We start from the raw sequence: 22,142 nt of genomic DNA, 5'->3' as shown, positions 1-22,142 counted from the left end.
TGAACAATCGAATGCTATGTTGATTTTGTCGTTCTAAATTCGCATTTAGAAGTGCCAACTTCACGGACCTGCAGATTTTCCTATTTTGAAAATCTATATTTTCATAGAAAGATTCTTTGGAGGAACCCCCTACTCAGTAGATACGATTTGCTCGAGTGATTCACGTACAACTGTATATTTTCACGGTTGAGCAACTTACGTTTACATGTTTTTCCGCGAAGTTTTCGTATTTTGGAACAAATGTATATCATTGTGAAAAGTTGAACTAAAATAGCTTAGTAAGTTCTGATATGTTTCACACGTATTTCAAACATTACGGTATCATAATTATTTCAAGAATCATATATAACAACAAATTGTAATTCTTACAAATAAAGAAAGAAGAGATGCGTATTCATTTATTCATTTCGTTGCTGTCAAATAATTAACTTCGACATTTATTATATAATTGATTGCGTTCATAAAATGCTTCTTTCTATGACGTCAGCTATATAGTCGTTTTATATATATATTCATGTATATTTATAATACTTGTATGAGCTGTTAGAATGCCACCGATAATTTCAAGCGAATGTATCTTTCGAAATAAATATAAGAGCACACATGGTGAAATAAATAAGGTACGTGACATACCATTGCTGTTTTTACAAGAATGAAGTTCGATCCGCTAAAGTGTAGCAAGCATTGTTATACAGAGCTACTAATATTATAAGTGTACATAAATGCGCCATTATAAGCAAGATATGTAATGACCGGGAGATATTTCTACATAAATATCGAATAGTGTCTAAATTTCGCAGAAGTAACATAAACGCGAATACAAGTTTTCCATTATTTTATTACACTCTATATGTTCTAATTACCTCATATCCCGCAGAATTTTCAGGATGATGCGCCAGGGTAATGAAAAAAAGTGGTCCCCAGAATAAGACATATGTTATTGTTATGATTGCGAACATTTTCACCTTGTGCACACCCTCGCGTTCAACTTCCTTGAGATAACTCCTTACATTTTGATACTCATCCTCGATAGTACTCATTCTCTGAAATGTTTTTTCTAAGTAATTTTAAATCCTTTCCACAACATATATATATATATATATATGGCATCAATGCCACAACACAGTTTCTCATTTATTTTTATCTTAGTATACATATTTATTACATTTGATGATTTAAAAGAATATATAACACATAAACTTCGATATCGTCAATATTGGTCGAGTTGCCGCTACGAATTCTTTAAAACATATTATTTAACAATCGGAAGAAAGAATTTTACTAATTAACTAATCTCTCTTTCAAAAAATGCTTCGACGTATTCGTAGCGGCAAACTGATCGTAACCATTATTAGTGATATTTAAAATGTTTTTGGAAAAACAAAAAACCGTTATTTGAATTATCAATTAAAATGAATGGATTTTGTAAAGATTTATTGTATATACAGGGCGTTTGGTATGATCTCTTTATGTGGTGAATGGGGTACACTATGAGTAAAACAGCCTTATTGGTAGTAAATATAAATCGAAAACTGAACCATTTCTGAGATACATGAACAACTTTGTATAATATTAGTATCATGACTAAATATTTGATTCCTACGTGTTACATAGGCATTTGATGTGACATGAAAAGAGAAAAATTAAAATGGGCAGCATCTAATAGTTTATTTAGGAAAATTATAGATTCAGTAAAGTAATCTCCCATCCAATTACAATCGTCTGTTGATGCCAATTTACTGACTCCCGGTGAAATCTTTTATTATAAAGTGTAGTGTATGGAAATTGAATAAGAACATTCAGAACACACACGGTTTGTAAATACTGAGATAATCTTCATATCGCATGCAATTATACAAAATACGTAAAAGATAATAAATCAGTTATGATACTTACAAAATTGTTTATTTTACAAACGGTTCAGTTTCCGATGTATTTACTAAGATTTATTTATTTAGTATGATATATATCATATAAATGTGAATGCTTTTTTAAACACTCTGTATATAGAAATATGCTCCTTCGTTGAAAATCAGTAATGTAATTAAAACTTACTTGTGGTATCGTACCGTTCCTTGCGTCACTGTCTTCAGTAAGCGCATGTCCTTCTGTCACATTACGCAGCGTTCTAACAAGACTAGATCGTATCTGTGGATAAAAACGGTATCACGTAGACATAAAAAAGATTATCAAGTTAAATCAATTTAATACAATTATTAAATGAAATTGAGAGTAATATTTTGTTTAAAAAAAAAAAATACGTATAGATGGTAAAGAATCTTTAAATAGAAAAAACTTTGTTCTTATAAAAGTATAAAAGCGTTATTATGTAACATTTTAATTTTATATACGTATATATATCGTAATATTTATACAATATATTACTTTTGTAATATGTTATAAGTCATAGAAATAAAAATTATTTATCAAATGTAAATTTATATATGTATTTTTGTTTGTGCATAAACTAAAATTAATAAAGTATATATTTGTATAAATTTTATAACTATACATATGTACATATAATTAATATCGCTTACCGCTTCGACATCAGCTGTTGTGAAATCTTTGTACAATTTTCGCAAGTGAAAAAACGTTAGTCCTAAGCAAATAATGTTTATCGAAATCCAAAGAGCATTAAGTACATAATGGCGAAAAGGTCCATGGATTAATGGACAACTAGGAGCGTTATGACTATGTTCCGTATTTGCTGCTAAAGATCCACTAATAAACATGGGTCCCAGATTGATTGTTACACTCGCAAACCAAATCATAGCTATGCCAAAGAATACGCACTGTAAAAATAACGAAAAATATTTAATAAAGTTCTTAATAGATTTTTTTCTAATTTACGTGTGATAATCCTGAGTCTTTCGGAATATATACAGTACCATGCAAATATTTTCGGCTAATTACATTTTGTATTTTGATTTATAAAAAAAGAAACCTGATAAAGAGAGAGATTTTAATTATCGGAATAATTTAGTAATTTAATTTGCACAAATAAACTATACACATACAAAAATTTTTTTAAGATTTAAAATGTGAAACAAAATAGAACATACACCATTAGACATTTTAAATGCACTACTCAACAAAACTAAAGCATCATTTGTTCCAGCTTGCAAAAATAGTTAAATTTTGAGATAGAATAACTTCATCAAAAATATCGATACTCTGAGGTCAACAGCTAGGTGTTGCTTTAATTTTGTTGAATAATGTATTTCGATTATTGTAAGGCCAATTACAATTTTGTCGTAAGAGATACACGATAATAAACACATTTCGCATGTTTAATGAATCATCTTTAGAAATTATGAAGGCGAGTTGTATGTTACTAAATATGCAAGTTATTCAAGTAAAATTAATTTGAAACTATAACTGCTATTATACGCACAGGGAACTCGTTAAGGAATTAATTGCGCTAATTAGTGTCTCGGGTCTAACCATAATGATATAAGATTCCCAATAAGATTTGCATTGAATTTTAGAAGTGTGCACAGTTTGATAAATTCGTAACTTTTAAATTCTTAATTAAATTTGTCATGTAGATAGATGTATTGAAATAAAAACAAAATTTGCTTAAAATTGAATTAGAAATTAAAGAAAAATATATATAAAACAGATTTAATAATTTATGAGAGAGAAAAACTAAACCAGTTTTATACACACACACACGTGTGCACACACATACATAAATATACAATTCCAAATTAAAACATTCGATCTTATCCTTTGTTAGTGTTTGAGCATTTATTAAAATTTATGATATAAAAATTCGGTATGAAATTGATTGGAAAAGAAATCGTATTTTTATAACCGTTAACTGATTAGATATATTAAAAAGTCTCCGTTTATGCCCAGTTCAGGCGCTGTGCGCTGAATGCTTTTTACAGCGCAATTAATTTTCTTTGGCAAAATCCAATTTACTTGGACAATTTTCAGTTCTATATTTCTATTCTGCGACGCGGACGGTTTGCCGCAATCAGTCACTGCCGAATTCACTATCACAATGCTGTGGTTAGTCGAGAATTTCTCTCTCATTTTGCATGCGAGATGGACAACAGTATTCTGCGTTGGCCAAAGTCATATGGTCCATACTTTAAATATTTTTGATATAATAGTCTGCCATGTATGAACCTTGTATAATTTGAAATTTTTTTAAGATTATTTTAAGATCAATATAATAATTATGAGAGAGAGAGAGAGAGAGAGAGAGAGAGAGAGAGAGAATGCACTGATAAAAATAAGAATATAATTTTACTATGTGTGAAAAATCGGTAGTCATTTTTAACCCTCTTTTGCGCAGATAAAATACAGAGCGATTTGTAATTTTACCTCTAAACATTACATTTACCATTCAAATAGAATAATTTCATTTAATGGTGCAAGTTTTGCATTTGAACATACTGACACAATATAATTCACAGTATAGTTCTTATTTTTATTATAATACCTTATAATAATTAGACCTGATTACAGTTGGTTAAAATTGAAGACAAATTTGATTTTCGCTCATTTACGAGAAATAGTTTAAACCACAATGGATTAAGAGACAATTGAGACGATCAAGAGTTGAACGTTGCAAATTGGAAGACCTAAGTACTGAGAACTGAGAGATAATTTGGAACTGTTAGTTATTAAGACTCGGAGATGAAGAGCTACATACGCACGAATCTATACTTATTTATCTAACGACACACCTGCAAAAATCATAGAAATACTGAATAAGAATAGAAAGTACGGATATTATCAGGTTTACCACTTAATTTCTCGGACCTTATATTTAATCAACTACAGCACTTATTTAAATTTGAATCTTTTTCTCGCCATACAGTTGTTTCAACGTCACCTTAAGCGCTAAAATAAGTGTTGGTATTGCGAATCTAATCTCAAAAAGTAGTAGTAAAACTAAAAATTATGTCGTGTTCGAAAAGCAGCATTTGAAGCACTGCCTCCTTTTCGCATTTCAACTAAAAAAAAAAATGCTGCGAAAGCTCAAGAAATGATTTGCTCGGCTTTAAGAGAAAATTCTGTGTCGTATAGTACATGTAAAAAGTGATTCTAAAGATTTCGTGGTAATTTCAATTTTTTCTTATCATAGAATTTATTGACTGACAACAACCATTTTTTTACCGAAGCGAAATCCGACAGTTGCCTGAAAGATGGCGAAAATATATAGAAAGTAAAGAGAATTACTTTGATTAGGTTAATATTCGTTCTTTTATAATTTTACATCGAAACATTGTAAAAAGAGCAAAGAATGAAATTGTAAACCAAATAGTTTAACAAGATGTATTATAATTCTTACCTGACGTGACTCTACTAGTCCTGAACTGGTTATATCTATTTCCACATCGTTCCATGGGAATACCGGGGTGTTGTTGAGCACAATGGTTAATATACTGACTATAGAAACAGTCACTAGCAACAAAAAGGCGGTTTCTAGCAGGGAACATGTTTTAACGGGTTGACAATTTAATAAACTGGAGCCTAGAGGTATTAGTATAGCGGATCTCGTACAATCTATCATAGCTTGGTGAAATAATAGCCCCTCAGACCACCTGTGAATCTCAAAATAAATATACATCAATACATTCACTATTCTTCTCACTTCCGACTTCTACTTTCTTAATCCTACATTACTGCAAGATACGTTTACAACAATTTTACTACCAACAGAAAATTATTATTGAATTTAATGGTAATAAAATTGTCAGAGGTGTTTTAATTTACAATGAAAAAGACTCATATGTGAATACAAACAGAATAGGTATTTCTAAAATACGATATCAAATGGAATGTACATATTTCTTTCTAATAAACATCGAATGATTATTTTTCTCCGCCACTTATTTTGTGAATATTTAATATTAGACAATACTTTATTAATTAAACGTAAATTTTATTTAAAATATTTATTCCAATCTGTAAAGTTTAAGTGCTAGAGCAAACGCAGAGACACTACCGTGTACTTTACGCGAGACTTCGATTTCTGATGGACCGAGATTACAGAATCTCAGTGCTAAGACAAGCGCAGTGACACCTTTTTATAGAAAGAGTGATACTTTTAATAAGCTTAGAATAGAAATTTAAAAACATAAAAATAAAAATAATTACAAACATTTCAATGAGAATATCTTTGACGACACATATTTTACTTGTAATTACTTACGATCGCCAATTTTATAGAATATATCATTCTTGTTAAGAAAAACCGATTTTAAATTGATAACAATTAAATACTTTTTGAAAAATCATTATCATATTTAGAACACACCGCAGTTTGTACTATATTTCGCGTATCGGTCAGATAATATTTTATTTGACAAACATATAGCGTACGCTTGAGATTTTTTTGTGATGGTTATTGGGCGGCAATACAGTTATCTATTCACGTACCAAAATAAGTTTATCAAGTCAAGATATTCTTACGTAGGATTGAAATCTACTTGACATAAAATTAAACATACCTTTATAACTCTATAAATTCTACTAAAAAAATATGTATGGGGAGTTATAATAAAACAAATTCGTTTTCGTTTATCGCAATAGTATAATGTTTCTTTTAAATGAATGTATTAAATTTATAATATATTTGAATACGACCATGGGACAGATGTAATTATGCGTGTTAAAATATATAGTGCTTCTTATATTGCATATTTTTATTCATTTCGGAGAAATCACGGTTGTGCAATTTTTGCAGCACAATATGTCTGCAGGAAGCAATTTTATTTTGTTTAATTAACGTCGCGTCGTAACGCGAAAATTCTCAGGCATATATTCCCGGATCAGTGCATGCAAAACATGGGGAGCGCTATTGTTTGTTGTATTGTTATCGCTTCATACCTGCGCAGATGTGGTTTCATCAGTATTAATATCATGAGGATAATATTCGCCCCTATTCCCAATCCAGCAAGGCTAAATATCACAGTAGCCTCGGTTGCACTATCGGGATGACACTGGAACACCTTAGTAGCGTTGGCCGTGACATTCCCGAAAGCACCGATGCCGAATCTCAGATTAGCTCCTATCATTTTTACTGCTGAACCTGCATCAGAGAATAATTTCATTTATTATAGTTATGTCGATGTTAAACAAACGAGTTCCAATTCGGTACATGTAGCTATTAAAATTGCGATCCTAAAATCTGAATTTATCCGAACTGTATTGTAATCCGATTTTATAATATGCAAATCTTCAAACTCGACGAATAATAAGTGCCAATTTAGAGAGAGCAGAGCACTTTTCTCCTTCCTCTCAGTAATTTTTATATTTTCATTTTTTAATTAACTACACATAATTTTTACAAATATTTTTTAATAACTGCAAATAATATTTAAGATCAAAACCGAGAATGCATTGCATTAAATTGGTGCGTCGTTTGCTGTTATTAAAAAAATCTTTCCGATTTTATGCATTAAATGTTTCGTTCGTACATTTTGTTCAAAGTATATATCTATCTGTGTCTATGTGTGTGTATGTATATGTAGACTTTTACCCCCCTCCGTGATAATATAAAGATTTTTTTTAAAAAATGTCATTATTTGTGTGTATAAAATACTTTCATTTTGATCTCCCAACATTTTCCTAATTAAGCGTCGTACGTTGTATGAATACACGGAAAGAAAGTTGGCTGCTGCAGTAAATTATATGGTAAAATATGACATAACATTTTTTATTGTCTATGTCTACAGCAACCAATTTTTTTTTTTAGTATAGATATCTGACACACAGTCATATAAAATATACGGAACGTTATTATAATAGCAGGTATAAGCGCTTGTTAAATAATATTTCTTTTAATGATCCATGTAATTCTAATGCCTACAGAATATATTAAATACAAAGCAGAAACTCATTATTAGTTAGAAGTCGTTGTTAATTAAGAGCGAGAGAATTTTAGGTTTTTCTATCAAATCTCATGCTACGTTTCCGTTTTTCGTTGGAATTTAATTACTCCAGTTAGGCCTTGATGATCTTGCGCGATTTGAGTGTAATCAAAGACCGAATACTAATTGAACGCCCAATTATCGTCTTAATAATTATGGAATTTTGGAAACAATCTTTACCAATGATTCTTGCTAATTCAATTACTCATCGTTCTAACATGACATTGTGATGGGATAAAATGGGACTGCTCAAGGATGGAATTCTTTCTTCTCGAAATTTTATTATCAGAACTTTCTCACACATCAGTTATTTTATTATATAATAAATTGTATAAAATTGTACTGACCACCTTGAATATTCTTATTGCAAATAGAGATTAATGGAAATTTTTTGGTATTAAATATTTCAAAATTAAAATGGTAAATTTTATAGATTTATAACTCATGTCTTGTAATTTTAAGTGGTCCGTTATTCTTTGGACAAAAACAATTCTTATTTGAAAAATTCCATTTCTTTAAATGTCAATCGTTTAAACAGTAAGTTGCAAAATGTCAAAAGAGACATAATTGTTCCACTAAGAAGAAGTTATATTCCTATTTAAATTCAGTCTTCATAAATTTTTCGGACTATTTTTATTCGTCGAAACCAATCGAGCACGATATCTCTAGATATCTCGGAGAAAAGGCGTGAAATACTCATCCGGGCGGACGCGATATCACTTGTTTATTCTTTCGTCGGGATTCAGTTGTGCACGGAAAGTAAAACAAGGAAGTTGGAAAATAGAAGAGAGATTGGAGCAACTATTATATTGTATATCCGAATTTTATAGACATATGTATCTGAAAACGTATAACAATATATGTGTCAGAACTACCGCGTTTTTCTTTACTCACGGGTCCACGACTTCCTTTACAATCGATTTTTCATTGTCATCTGAAATGTCACGATATCTAAAGTTGAATTATAAGAGAGAAGACCTTTCAATCTTACAAGCGTGGGTAGAACAATTTTATCAACTATTTGTCTTTTTTATAAACGTTTTCTAGTATTTCTATAAAAATGAATGTGTGTGGAGGAGATCGAACGCAAAATATCTACAACAAAACTTTGTATTTAACTCGGAGAGAGATATTTATCTCGAGGCAGATTGTTTCACTTGTCTATCGAACACTGAACTTTAGGCCCCACCATCCTGTTCATCTCGTACTTATATAGAAAGAACTTCTTCTACCGGTTATAGATTGGGAATCTATTTTTGTGTGTGTTTGATTATCTAAGATTTTTATGTGGAAGATCAGATGTAAAGGGCATCTCAGCACAAGGTTTCGACATTCTAGCAATACTAAATCATTCGGTTCTTGTTTACTGAAATAAACGCGAGTACGTTAATCTCGAAACAATTTATTGTTTTCGCATAGATATACAACCTACATTTTCAGCTCGTGACCCGTATTCAACGAGAGACTTACTATCGTACAAGAAGTGTCAACTGAAAAAGACAGAGAGAGAGAGAGAGAGAGAGAGAGAGAGAGAGAGAGGGAGACTGGAAGATGCATAAGTGAAACAGGGACAAGAAGCAAATTGAACTTTATTCGGTCTGTAAAAACTCGGTCATTGTTCGGACTCGCTCTGAGAAAATTGTGATAGCTATAGATGTACAGTCGAGCTAACGAAATTAAGCAGCATCCGATACAAACTAATTTGATTTCAGCATGCTGTGGGTAATTGCGTTAGAAACTATGAAGAGAAGAGAAATCCCCTGTCGCCTGTTGATGCGCGAGCTTCGTCATGAATTCGCTTATAAGTTTCGTTCAGCGTCATACGATTTTTGAAATTTTAGAGCTATTTATATCTTTCAATGACAGATCCAAAATTTGTCGGAGACTATTGGTGCAAAATTTTTTCGCAAGCAAAATTTTTCGAACATTGATTATGAAAAAATAGAATATTTAAATTATTATTAGCATTATATTGGAAAAATGTTATTTGAATATATAAATCATAAATTGTTTTATTTAAAATTATATTAACATGAAAAGGAATAATATAATGGACCCTATGCATATCTTTTATCTCTCGCTTCGAACATAAGAGCACACGGACATGGGCTTGTGCTTATGGCTATATCGGTTTCGATAGGCCACAGACTAATTCAAGTCGCCACCATCAACGCGGAATTCTTGTCTGAACACTCAAGAGCCTTAAATTTATAGTTTCCAGCCAAAGCTTCGTCATGACATCTTGGAAGCATCTTTTCGATGCCACTGCTATTTTGATTCCAGAATGACTGGGAATTACTTGGCAATATTTAGTAAGTCTTCCCTTTTAACTATCGATCACGGTAAAAAGTTTCAATGATCCGGAAAAGAAAACAAAAAAAAAAACGATAAATTTTGTGGTATACTATTAGTATACTACTACCGTTCTTTTACCTATTGTATTACGATCGTTAGGCTGTGAGTGAATCGATATTATTATTGAATTGATACTTGGTCAACTTATAAATTCGTATCGATCAGTTATAGTAACTTTGTAAATTAAATTAAATACTCCGTAGATTAAAAAGAAGTGAAATAAAAAACGAGTATATTGAAATATCGAACAAGGTTAAAGTACTTCTATACTTTTATTCTTAAATGGACCAATTTGTGCGAAATAAACTATCTATCGGTTTAACTTTATTAGTTAGTTACATTAATTAAATTTACACTATAATATATTGAAGATATATCTTATACAATACGGCAAAGAAGAGAGAAGAGAGAGAGAGAATAAGTTCACGACTTCTCCTTAGTAATAAGCTTATTTGTCATAATTTTGACATTAAATAGCGATGACAAGTAATGTCAGCTTGTTACTTAAGAATCTTAGGATATAACTCGAAATCTACGATGATGGGTCAGGTTTCTTTCTAAAAGCTGTTGATTAAAAATGATAAGTCAACGTAAAAACACGCCACCAATGGAAATCTGGAGGACAGAAATGTTCCTGATTAAATTGCGGCGAACAATGCATGTTTTCTGGTACGTTTTTCTTGTTGACCGTCCCGCGAATCGTAAATTTCCATCTGTTCGAGAGTTTTCAGCGAGCCACGTCCAGGAAACACCAGGTGGACATCTCATGCATATTTACGCGGGGATGATATAATTCAATTTTAGGGCCATGGTACATAAGCAGCTCAGTGTTCTCCCCTTGTCCGCTTCACAATTAACCTGCTGGTAATTTGTTCTACTGCGGATCAGCCTGCGTCGGCAACAGTCTAGAGTTACGACAATGCTCGAAAGTTCGAAATTATTTTTTGCGTTTCGAAACTTAAATGTAATTTAGCTGGCGCCAGGATCGCCAGGACAAAGTTATCTCTCGCGGGAAAGTTTCTCCGCGGCGTTTTTCGTTTCGTCTTTGTGAGTTTTACTATAGTTATTTCTATAATAAAATAAAATTGATCTCCCAACTATCATTTTTTAACCATGCAATTATATAGTCACAAATACCAAATAATTTTCTTTTTGTTCACATTTCAATCTATTTCTAATACAAAAATCTGTAGGTTATTTTATTAAGATATTTTTTTAAAAAAGGGCAATTATTTATTATATTTTAATTCTTTTGAAAAATTAAAAAATTCGGGTTATCGCGGTTATAATAATGTAAAAGTTATACAATAGTGATTATAATATTTCCGAAAGTTGAGCTCAACTATTCAATGAATTCTATGAACTAATAATATTAATTGATATATATTTAATTTTGTTTAATGCGTCGATGCATAACAATGTCTAATTAATTATGTAGATTTGAAAATTGTAAAGGTTTCAGACTGCTGAATAAATATCTATACAAAATGAGATACTGAAGTAAAAGTTTAATTGCTCATAATTTCGCGGTTATTTGCATATGCAAATTTCCCTCGCAATGATCTCTCAAAATATCTTTTGATAATATAAGACATTACGTTATCTTACTTTTTTAATAATTAATGCAAAGATTTTAAATTAAGATTAAATTTATTGTTTATATTACTAGATTACGTGATATATATATATATATACATACATATATACTATATATACAGTTGAACAAGCAGGGCCGGTTAAAGTTTTTGCCCCTAGGCAGTGAAAATCTTACCGCCCTCATTCAACTGTCCAATAACTAATTTAGCGTAAAGAACAAAAAAGGTCATTTATAGGGATTGAGAAACCTTAACTTCATTGCACGTTTACATCTGACCAAAAAAAGTTTGTTATCTTTAGAACTCCTTTTAAAAAAGATGCTGCTTGCCTAAACTTGTCGCTCTTAAGCAATAGGCTATGGTTAGCCTCTAATATGGCACTGTAGATAAGTGGATTATTTTTTAACTTTATATGTATAATTACGTCTTATTTGTTATATCATTCATTACAAAGACTCGATGGATCTATATGTGTAAAATAGGATATCGGTAATTTGTACTCATTTATTAAGATAAAGTAGAATACGTAGAGTCCAACAAAAACGATTGTAATAGGATTTAAAACAATCCAATTAGGCAGACCTGAATAAATTCTTGACGAGACTTCAACTCCTGTCTCCTGTCTCCTTTTTTCTTTTGGTTTCTCCGTTGTTTTCTCTCGTCTTCAATTTTTCCATCTTTAAAAATTCCAGTTTATTGTAGTTTACTCACTAATAACCCAAATAATTCGTAAAGCTATACTTTGCATCTAGTAATTTACCGCAGAACAATTTATTTTTAATTTATTTTAATAATATTTATTTAGCAAATGTTCTACTTAAAATGAGAACAAATAAATATTTTAATAGATTGTAATAGTTTTTGACAGTTTAAATATTATTTAGACAGCATTAACACATTTAGAACTTACAATTAGCAATACTAGAAATGAAGATTTCTCTTAAACAAGTCTATATTGTAGATAAAGCTATTATTTATATGTTCAATCGCGTACTCTTTTAAAAAGTAAAATGTAAAAGAACTATTTTTATGTATATAATATCTCATTTTCCTTTTTTTAAATAAACGTATTGTAGAACCTCGTCTGTCTCTTATCCTTGGTCACATATTCTCAACAATAATTACCTTACTTTTCATATTTCTGATTCGGAATTATATAATATATAATTTTTAAATATATATAAAATATATAGAAAGAATTTTTGTTCAAAGTAACGCTCTCAAATGTTGTTCGAATAATTGTGTTTTGTGAGACTTTTTTTAAATATAGACTCTTGAAATATTATTTTGAATATTCTTTTTTATGGCATTATCTTTGGTTTTTTTTGGCGAAATATACTTGACACCTTTTTTTTAAATGTCTTTTTCGATAGATTATATAAGCTTGATGGAATACAATAAAATAGATAAGATACTTTATGATTATATGCTAAGCAAACAGATTAAATAAAATTAAAGTCATATTGTAAAAGAAAGCATAGGATATTGTTTCAGAAAATTTATGGATATTACTTCAAAACAAACAAAAATTCCTTAAATTTTTATTATTATTATACATATATATAACTTAAATATAGATAATCTAATAGAAAAATATTCGTTGGTATACAACATGATGTAAAAAAAATTTTTATTCAGTGCGAAATTGCGCATTCCGAACAGTTTGTTTAAGTCATTGATCGATCTTATCAAAAATCAATTTTGTCTTGATACAGCATTGTAAAGAAAATATATGATATGATTCATCTTGCACCTCATTTATCTTTTCGGATATTATTCTGAACGCGTAGCACATTTAAAATCCCAATAAAAATCTTATTCATATATTTTTAAAAAATAATAATACATTTGCGAGATGGGTTTAAACAATTGATTGTTTCTGAACAAAATCATAAATAAAGAGTTATTTTTTTCTTTTGAGAAGTCAAAATATCCGTTTAAATTATGCATATGATATTTTCGTAACAAAAGAGTCCATTGATTGTCATTTATTTTCATAAATCGTGTTTTATTCGTTTTTTATCGAGTAGTGATACAAGCTAATCAATCATCGATTGTCGACTTAAGTCAGAACTGGCGTCCGCTTTATCATCGGGCAGAACTACTGACCGACGCTGCGTCTCTGAACTACTTATTAGCCTCGAAACCTCGAACTCACAAATCATAATCAAATGTTTGGTGTACTGACAGGACCGTCGGCAGACAGAATCTATGGGATGTACTATGTTACAGTATAGAGTCAGATTACTGCTTATAATCAAATTATAATCTTAATAACGCATACAACATACAATTATTATACAAATTTACGTTGATTTAACAGAGTAATTTGATTAATAGTAACTACGTGAAATTTAATTTGTTACTCGAATGATATTTTCAATGATTGCCACACGATGGCTTCTTAAATTAGTAAAAAATTAATTTGATTTGAAGTTGAAAAATAAATAAATAAAAAAGAATTTATAAAAAAGAGAAAAAAATCGATAAAGTTCTCTTGTACAGCACCCAAAAATGGCTGACTGTTATCACACCGAGATATTACACTTTTGCTACATTTTTCCAGTGGAAATCGTGAAGTAATGGAATTTCGTAGATATAGCGCTCGCGTGTATCGACTTTTGTTTAAGAACCTATTTTCTGAGACAGTGACTGCGGCTTGCGAAAAATCTCAACGCGAAAATTCTCGCCTTTACAACTTCTCGATTACCGTCGTATAAACCATCGCTGTGACTATCTGTAGATACCGCAATAGTTGTTACAATATATAGCCATAACTAGAGGAGTTTAATATTTCTACTATTGTGCAGAATTATTCATGCATGAATACGCAACCGAGTTTGAGTTGGATGGTTGTTCAATGATTACTTATTATAAGAAAGTTATTAATTAAGTTTCACTTAATAATAATTAAATATTAAATTCTATTTGTTACAGACTCCTATAAATTATTCAAATCTGTAATAAATAAAGCTTATTCGAGCCAGTATAGGATTTATAAAGAATATATAAAAATTAGAATTCGATTCTTGTTTTGTAAACATTTAATTCTAATTCAACAAAATTTATTTGACTTACATATACATAGGTTTTAATTCTTCTTATTTTTATAAATTTGAATATGTATAATGTACTTTAAAATAGCGGTTTTATATTGCTTATATAAGGATTTTTAAAATTCGAAATTCTCGATCAAAGCTTTAAATAAAAATATTCTTCTTATCAGATGCATTATTCAAATACATCAACTTGGGAATCTCGATACTAAAGTTCAACTAACATAAGTCTTCACTCCAACAATCTTCATCTCCATGGATATTTTATTGAAACATGAACTAATCTATATTTTCCGTCAATTTTGAATATTTTTCTTACAAAATATTCCTCGCGCTGTTATAAATAATTCGGTCTCTCTTTTCCTTCTTCGATTCCTCGCCAGTCTTTCCCACTCGTAAAATTCACAGACTAACTTCGACTTTTGAGAAATGAATATTTTATCCAAACGGAATTCAAAATATTATTACGGCGACTTTGGGCGAGGTAATTCTGTAGGAACACTCTTGCTGCCAACGACAGGTAGACTTCTCTCGGTACGGTAAAGCTGACCCATGATAGAAATTCATTGTCCACCTATTCGGATGATGGTATTCACGCCAACTCGGCTTTATTTGAAATTTAAAGGACGGCCACTACTAGCAACTTGAGAACTATTTTGTAAAGGATGTGAAAGTTTCATATCCTTTTCGGGACCCAAGGACAACAATGCATGCGCTATTATCTCCTTCTCTCAAACTTAACGTGACTTTTTTGTTGTAGCGAATTCCCATTTTTTACGCTTGTAGAAGTTTGATACATGAAATTATTGCATAATATATCTCGAGCTCCAGTCAAAAGACGTAAATTAAAGTATCACATTTAAAAAAAAATGGCTAAAGAGAATTCAAGTAATAAATTACGAAATGTATATCACTCTTTTAGTAAGATATTAAAACAATTAAGCAAATTTCTAGTATACTTTATAATTAATAAAAAAGAATACGACATGCCGTCTTTTTTATTTTAATCAGTAAATATATTTCTACGTACATATGAAAGCAATTACATTTTAAATATTAAAACATTTTCTGATATATTGTTCTATATTTTTACAATATCTTAAATTAAATTCTTTTATATATTTTTCAAAAAAGAACTTTTTCGAACGGTTTTTATTAATTAAAATAAAACTGGAGAATATCCCGTTATTATCATTATAATATCTTAAAGATTCATTAAACTACAAAATCAGCGTTTTTAATAATAAACATGAAAAATCTCTTTATTCAGTCGTACTTTTGACTCTAAATCTTTTAATAAAAGTCGCGTACTATAAAAAATTTTTTACACAGCTAACGGCAAGATCAACTTAGCGAATATCCTCGAGTGCGAATTTACAATTTCATGCCGTGTGAACATTTTGCTTTGTGGCATCAAATATTTGCAGAGAACTCACAGCTGTTTCAAAGATGACGTTCTCTGTGAGACAATCACACACCGTGGTTACCCTGTAAGCATTTCTATGCGTTGACGATGCAAATGGAACGTACGAAGTGTTCGTTAACATATTGACGCGTGTATTTGTGAATGCACATAGCCCGATAAATACTGTCATAACCTTCTTATTTACCATAAACAGATCCCGTCTACCGAATCTCATTAACTGTACATGCATTGTGAGAAAAATACAGCCAGTTTATTATCAGATTTTGCGATAAAGATTTTGCCGATACAGACTGTGACCATGATTATTTATTACCTTTTCTGTGTTTTAAATGAGAATTTAAACGACACGATTCAAATCTATTGTAAAATCCATTCTTTGTTTTGAAATCTCTCCTCTTTCGTATCTCTCTTGTGGAAACACACTATGCTTTAAAACTGCATGCAATTTTTTTTAGATATAGATTTATTGATAAATTTAAATTTTTGTTTTAATGATAATATATTGTTAATTATTACATTTATATAAAGATTTATTCAAACATAAAATGTTTTCTTAGAAAAAGATAGATTATCTTTATAAATTTTCGAAGATTGTTTTTAAAAAGTTTTATATAATTTATGTACTCATTACATACATATCTTATAAATTAAAGATAATAATGATAAAACGTTTGCTATTAATACTAAGATTACTAAATAAATGCAGATAAAATTATTTTTTAAACTTTTGTTAAGAAAACGTTTAGGTTTGTCAAAAGTTGTACAAATAAGGGAGCAAGCATAATAATTGTGTATTGTATCGGATATTCCCTCCATGCATATTTGAAGAAGAAAAAATGTTTCAGCAAATATTAAACATTTCTTGATAAATTGAACAAAATCATGCAAGTTATTCTAACGTTTAGTATATCTAGTTTTCAACAGGTTTTCCTTAAGAGAAATTATTTTCTTTTTCCTCTATATGATATAAAATGCAAATATAAGGATTAATGAGAACACATATTGTATTAGTGCATCTTAAAGATTTCTATAAATTATTAGGAAATGAAATTAAGCGAAAAAAGGCAAATAGGAGTCCTTGTGAATTAATCTAAATTATTAGATCCCACGAATGTAGTTAAGAAAGCAGATGCAATATGATGCTAATAAAATTACCTTATACATTATGGAACTAAATGACATTTTTATAACAAATTTATTTAAAAATATCACTTTTTTCAACATTTATGATAACAAAGTAAAATAACCCTCTAATATTTTGCATTCTATTATTTAAGCTGGAAACAGTTACATTTAATAATTAATTTTTTTCTTCTTTTTATTGTTTTATTCTAGTATGGTATAAAAGGTTGAAAACAGAATTAATGTTCATCAATGTATTTGATACATAGAAGCTATTATACCAAGGTTCCTTCAAAAGTTTCTGCAAAATCGAAAATCGTACGGAAATGTTCTTGTGTTAAATTTTTTTTTTTTTTTTTTTTTTTTCGAAATTGTCGACTTTGAATATATCTGATGGTGAACGAATGAATGTTTGTTGATGCGTTAAAGGCAAAAGTGTCATTAAAAGACAAAATAAAGTTAGTATATCAATAGTTTTAATGTAACACAACATCTAATGCTATTTTAAGGATATTTTCAGAGCACACACACACACACACACACACACACACACACACACACACACACACACACACACACACACACACACACACACACACACACACACACACACAACCTACGTAATAATTAAATAATTAACTAAATTTTACTCGTTTTTTGCAATTCAAAGTATAAAGAAACGACGGTCTAAATCGAGCAGTAAAGACAATTATATAAAAAGTCTTCTCTCTCTCTCTCTCTCTCTCTCTCTCTCTCTCTCTCTCTCTCTCTCTCTCTCTCTCTCATAATATATAAGAACTTTTTATATAACAATGTGGTACAATTGTTTCGAAGAATTGATTCTTCCACAACAAGAATTGATTATTTATATGTGAATTGTGTAGTAAAACGTGTGAAAAACAAGAGCATCTTTACAATTTGTCTGATACTGTTAAGTGCAAGTGTTACAATGTAATTAAATAATTTTTTTTATTAAAAGTATATTCACAAAATATTCTTATTTATAGAGTGATCGCGTTAGATCAAAAAGTGTACTAATGATCTAATTGACATCAACTACACGAATTACAAAGTGCATACTATAGTATAATACAGGGAATGGAAAGTTACTTTTTAAAAGTAACTAGTTACAGTTACTCGTTACCGAGTAAAAAATGTAACTAGTTACAGTTACAGTTATCGCTTTTTAAAAGTAACTCGTTACAGTTACCGTTACTTGAAAAATAACTTTTCGTTACTTTTCCGTTACTTTTTTAAAATCAATTTAAAAATGTACTTTTGCATTTTTTTTTTTTATATAATACTGACAAATATATAGTTTTATTAAAAAAAAAAAAAAAAAAATGTAGAATGGCTCAAATAATAAATTAAATAAAAGTAAAATGAGAAGAGTTACGAGCCAAAAATGAAACAGTTTATTTCCGATAAGAACGACGATGACAATGTAATTAAATGTATAAATATATATTAGAACAATACATAGATAAAACAAGATAAAAACAAACGACGTTTCGACACTTATTGTCATCGTCTTTTAAACTGTTTCGCTTTTTGGGTTCATAGCCCTTCTCATTTTACTATTATTTAATTTATTTTTTAATTTTTTTTAAACACAATTTTGTAATTCTAAAACCTGTAAAATATGCAGCAAACTGAAATATTTGTATGTCCTATGTATTACATAGAAGATAGAAGTGTAAAATAATTACTGAATCATAACGGCCGAATGTCTAAGGGCTTTCAAGTCTTATTGATAAGCGCTATAGATAGCATGTATCCAATCGAACCGTGTTTAATCGTGTGCAAAGTAACGACAAAAGTAACTGTAAATTTCGTTACCGTTACCCAAAAAATATAACTCGTTACAGTTACAGTTACCAAAAAAAGAAAGTAACGCAGTTACCAGTAAAGTTACCAAAAAAGTAACTTGTAACTGTAACTTCGTTACAAGTAACGAGTTACTTCCATTCCCTGGTATAATAGTATACTCAAGGTGCAAATTCAAAATGAACATACCTACATGTAAGTAAAACAGATTACAATCTGTATATTACAGTTTTCTATAAAATAACTAATTAACATACATAAAGTATATTTTCTATGTTCAATATGTACCACGAAAAGTAACTAATAGATCATTCAAGGTGCAAATTCAAAATGAACATACATACATATAAGTAAAACAGATTACAATTTGCATATTACAGTTTTCTAAAAAATTTCTGCAATTTGTTATTCTTAGTGTTTTATACAAAATATAAAAGTCGGTTATTGAGATTTGATTTGAAATTTTTAATTTATACTAGCCCGTGCAATGAAAAATAATTGCTTGTAATTCCAGAGTACCAATCTGTTAATGACACGGAAAAAGAACATGGCGGCCTGCTCTCAAAAGACTGATGAGTTTCTGGTTGTTCACTTAGAAGTAATGTCGAAGCTTGTCCGACATTACCTTTTTTGACATCATAGTGATAAGATACCGCAAAATGACTTACATCAGTTTGCAAATATATTTTATATTAATTGACTTCGATGAATTTTAATTATGGACTTGTTGCTTCCTTTGTATTTTTGATAAGGATCAATTTATACTTATTTCAACATATGATTCATTCTATACCGATTTATATGAAGATTAATATTGAAGGATCAATTTTTAATGGAAGAAGAATGCATTCATTTTTTATGTTAACTTTATTAATTGTAACATTGATAATGACCCGATCAGTGTCAAAACGTCTGTCTTTTTGTAATTATTAAAGCGTTTTATTAAATTTTATATATTTAATATTTTTTGATAGATTTATTTGGCTCTTTGCCCTTCTTAATTTTGTATTGTTATATATGATAATTTTTCAAAATTTTTCTTTTTAAGTATTCGTCGTACCAGACTCGAATTACTCGTGGCGATGCCGCCTTTCAGGACATATGACGTTCGATTCAAAATTTTTTATATTTTAGTAGTTATGTACCTCCCAAAAATGGACTTTGGTGGCTCGGGATAAGAGACTTGTAGCGTCTCTCAGTTTTTGAACATGGCCGGAGACACTACCGCGTTTCCTGATTAACACTATCATAAACGCATTTGTAAACAAACATATATACATACCGTTTGAATTAAATTTTGATAACGTTGATGGTGACGGTGTCCAATTCAAGCTCTTTTTTTTTTAATTCGTACAAATTGGACACATCGTTGTAAATATTAGAAAACGTGGACTTCTACAGTCCGAGCAGTATTTGCCATCTATGGCCTCGTGTGATTTGATCACATGTTCACGTATGATATACTTATGATCAAAATCCACTATTCTCATCATACATGATGTGCACAGTATTGACGTACCGTCGCCAGTTCTATAATAAAAATATATCGCGCACTGTTTTGTTTCCTCGTTTAGTGCCATTATTTCTGCAGGACACATTACTTTGCTCTTAGTATCTTCACTCTCCTCATTCTCCTCACTCTGATCACTATTATAATCACTGTCTTCAAATAATGCTGACACGTCCTCATCGTCTTCGTCCAATATCGCCTCGAAATTTACGTCTTCAAATGCTTCGTTGACGATACCCATGAAATTTTCATCACGTACATTATTATTAACTATATCCATGAGATCTTCATCATCACTTACATTATCAACTATGTCTGCTTGATATTGCATTATTTATTACAATGTTGGAGTGCTAACTTTACACACGCCTATGCAATACGACTTTAAGAAAGATCGCTTCTAGACTGTATGCTTCTGGACCGAAATTCATACTGTAACCCTTCTCTTCAACCAGAGTACATTTTTTCTAACTTTACTTTAGGAATGCTTAAAAAAAAAATTATATATCCTCATAAACTTAAGAAATTTTAAATTCTAAAGTTTCACTTCTTTTTAGTCTAAGATCTAGCAAAGACAAAATATAACATGTTTAACATGTTTCGACAAGTTTCAGCTTTTCCGAAGGGACGATTTTATCGTAGTTGTAAAGATAAACTCTATTGTTATTATTGGCGTCGTCCCCATAGACAAAAAAAAAGGGTACAAAAATGGTTAGAGTGCATTCTTACGATATATTGTACGGTATGCTCGATAGCAGTTACACTGAAAAATAATTGATTGCTTAGTCATATCTTAAAATTCAAAAATATCTGTTTAATTAAATCGCGTGCGAAAAGGAAACGGAACGAGAGGAAGAGAGAGAACAATAGGATAAGTATAGGTAATCGTTTTAATTAAGAAACGTTCAAATTTTTGCGATTAGCTTTCAAAGGTTTAAATTTTTTGGGTTCTTTAATTTGTGAGGATCTATTTTTGAACATGGCTTGACCTTTTCATTTTAATGATATGCTAAAATTAATAATATATCAATTACTTTTCGTGGTTAATATATTATTATTAGATAATCGTTTAAAGTTTTAAAGGTTTAAATTTCTGATATATTATAGACGTATATATTCTAATAGTATATCTGTAAAGAATTAAACGTTCTTTACCACTTTCATTTTTAAAAAATTAAGTTATTTAAAACAGATGTTTTAATAAAACTGATAATTTTTATTTTAAATAAGTTTTCAAAGCTTATTTTATGTTTCTTATACTAGTCAACAGTCGGAAGTACTTAAAATAATTTTATTATTTAAAATATATATTTTAAATATGTATACATGTATTTAATATGAAGTGAGGTGTATAGC

General features: G+C 29.8%; 1 protein-coding gene across 1 annotated transcript in view; it reads right to left on the bottom strand.

The window, feature by feature from the left end:
• Positions 1–22,142, bottom strand: part of LOC108783304 (uncharacterized) — a 55,348-nt gene that overhangs the window by 1,009 nt on the left and 32,197 nt on the right. The window contains exons 2-6 of the mRNA XM_018551846.1: positions 6,853–7,054; positions 5,312–5,564; positions 2,541–2,795; positions 2,056–2,148; positions 864–1,043 (exon numbers count right to left, since the gene is read on the bottom strand). Coding sequence (XP_018407348.1) covers positions 864–1,043; positions 2,056–2,148; positions 2,541–2,795; positions 5,312–5,564; positions 6,853–7,040 — 969 coding nt within the window. The 5' untranslated portion in view covers positions 7,041–7,054. The remainder of the gene's footprint in view (positions 1–863; positions 1,044–2,055; positions 2,149–2,540; positions 2,796–5,311; positions 5,565–6,852; positions 7,055–22,142) is intronic.

Source organism: Cyphomyrmex costatus, unplaced genomic scaffold (genome assembly GCF_001594065.2).
Source record: "Cyphomyrmex costatus isolate MS0001 unplaced genomic scaffold, Ccosl1.0 scaffold147, whole genome shotgun sequence".
Lineage (NCBI taxonomy): Eukaryota > Metazoa > Arthropoda > Insecta > Hymenoptera > Formicidae > Cyphomyrmex > Cyphomyrmex costatus.
Note: the sequence above shows the minus strand (reverse complement) of the source record. Positions and strands in the feature narration are given on the sequence as shown.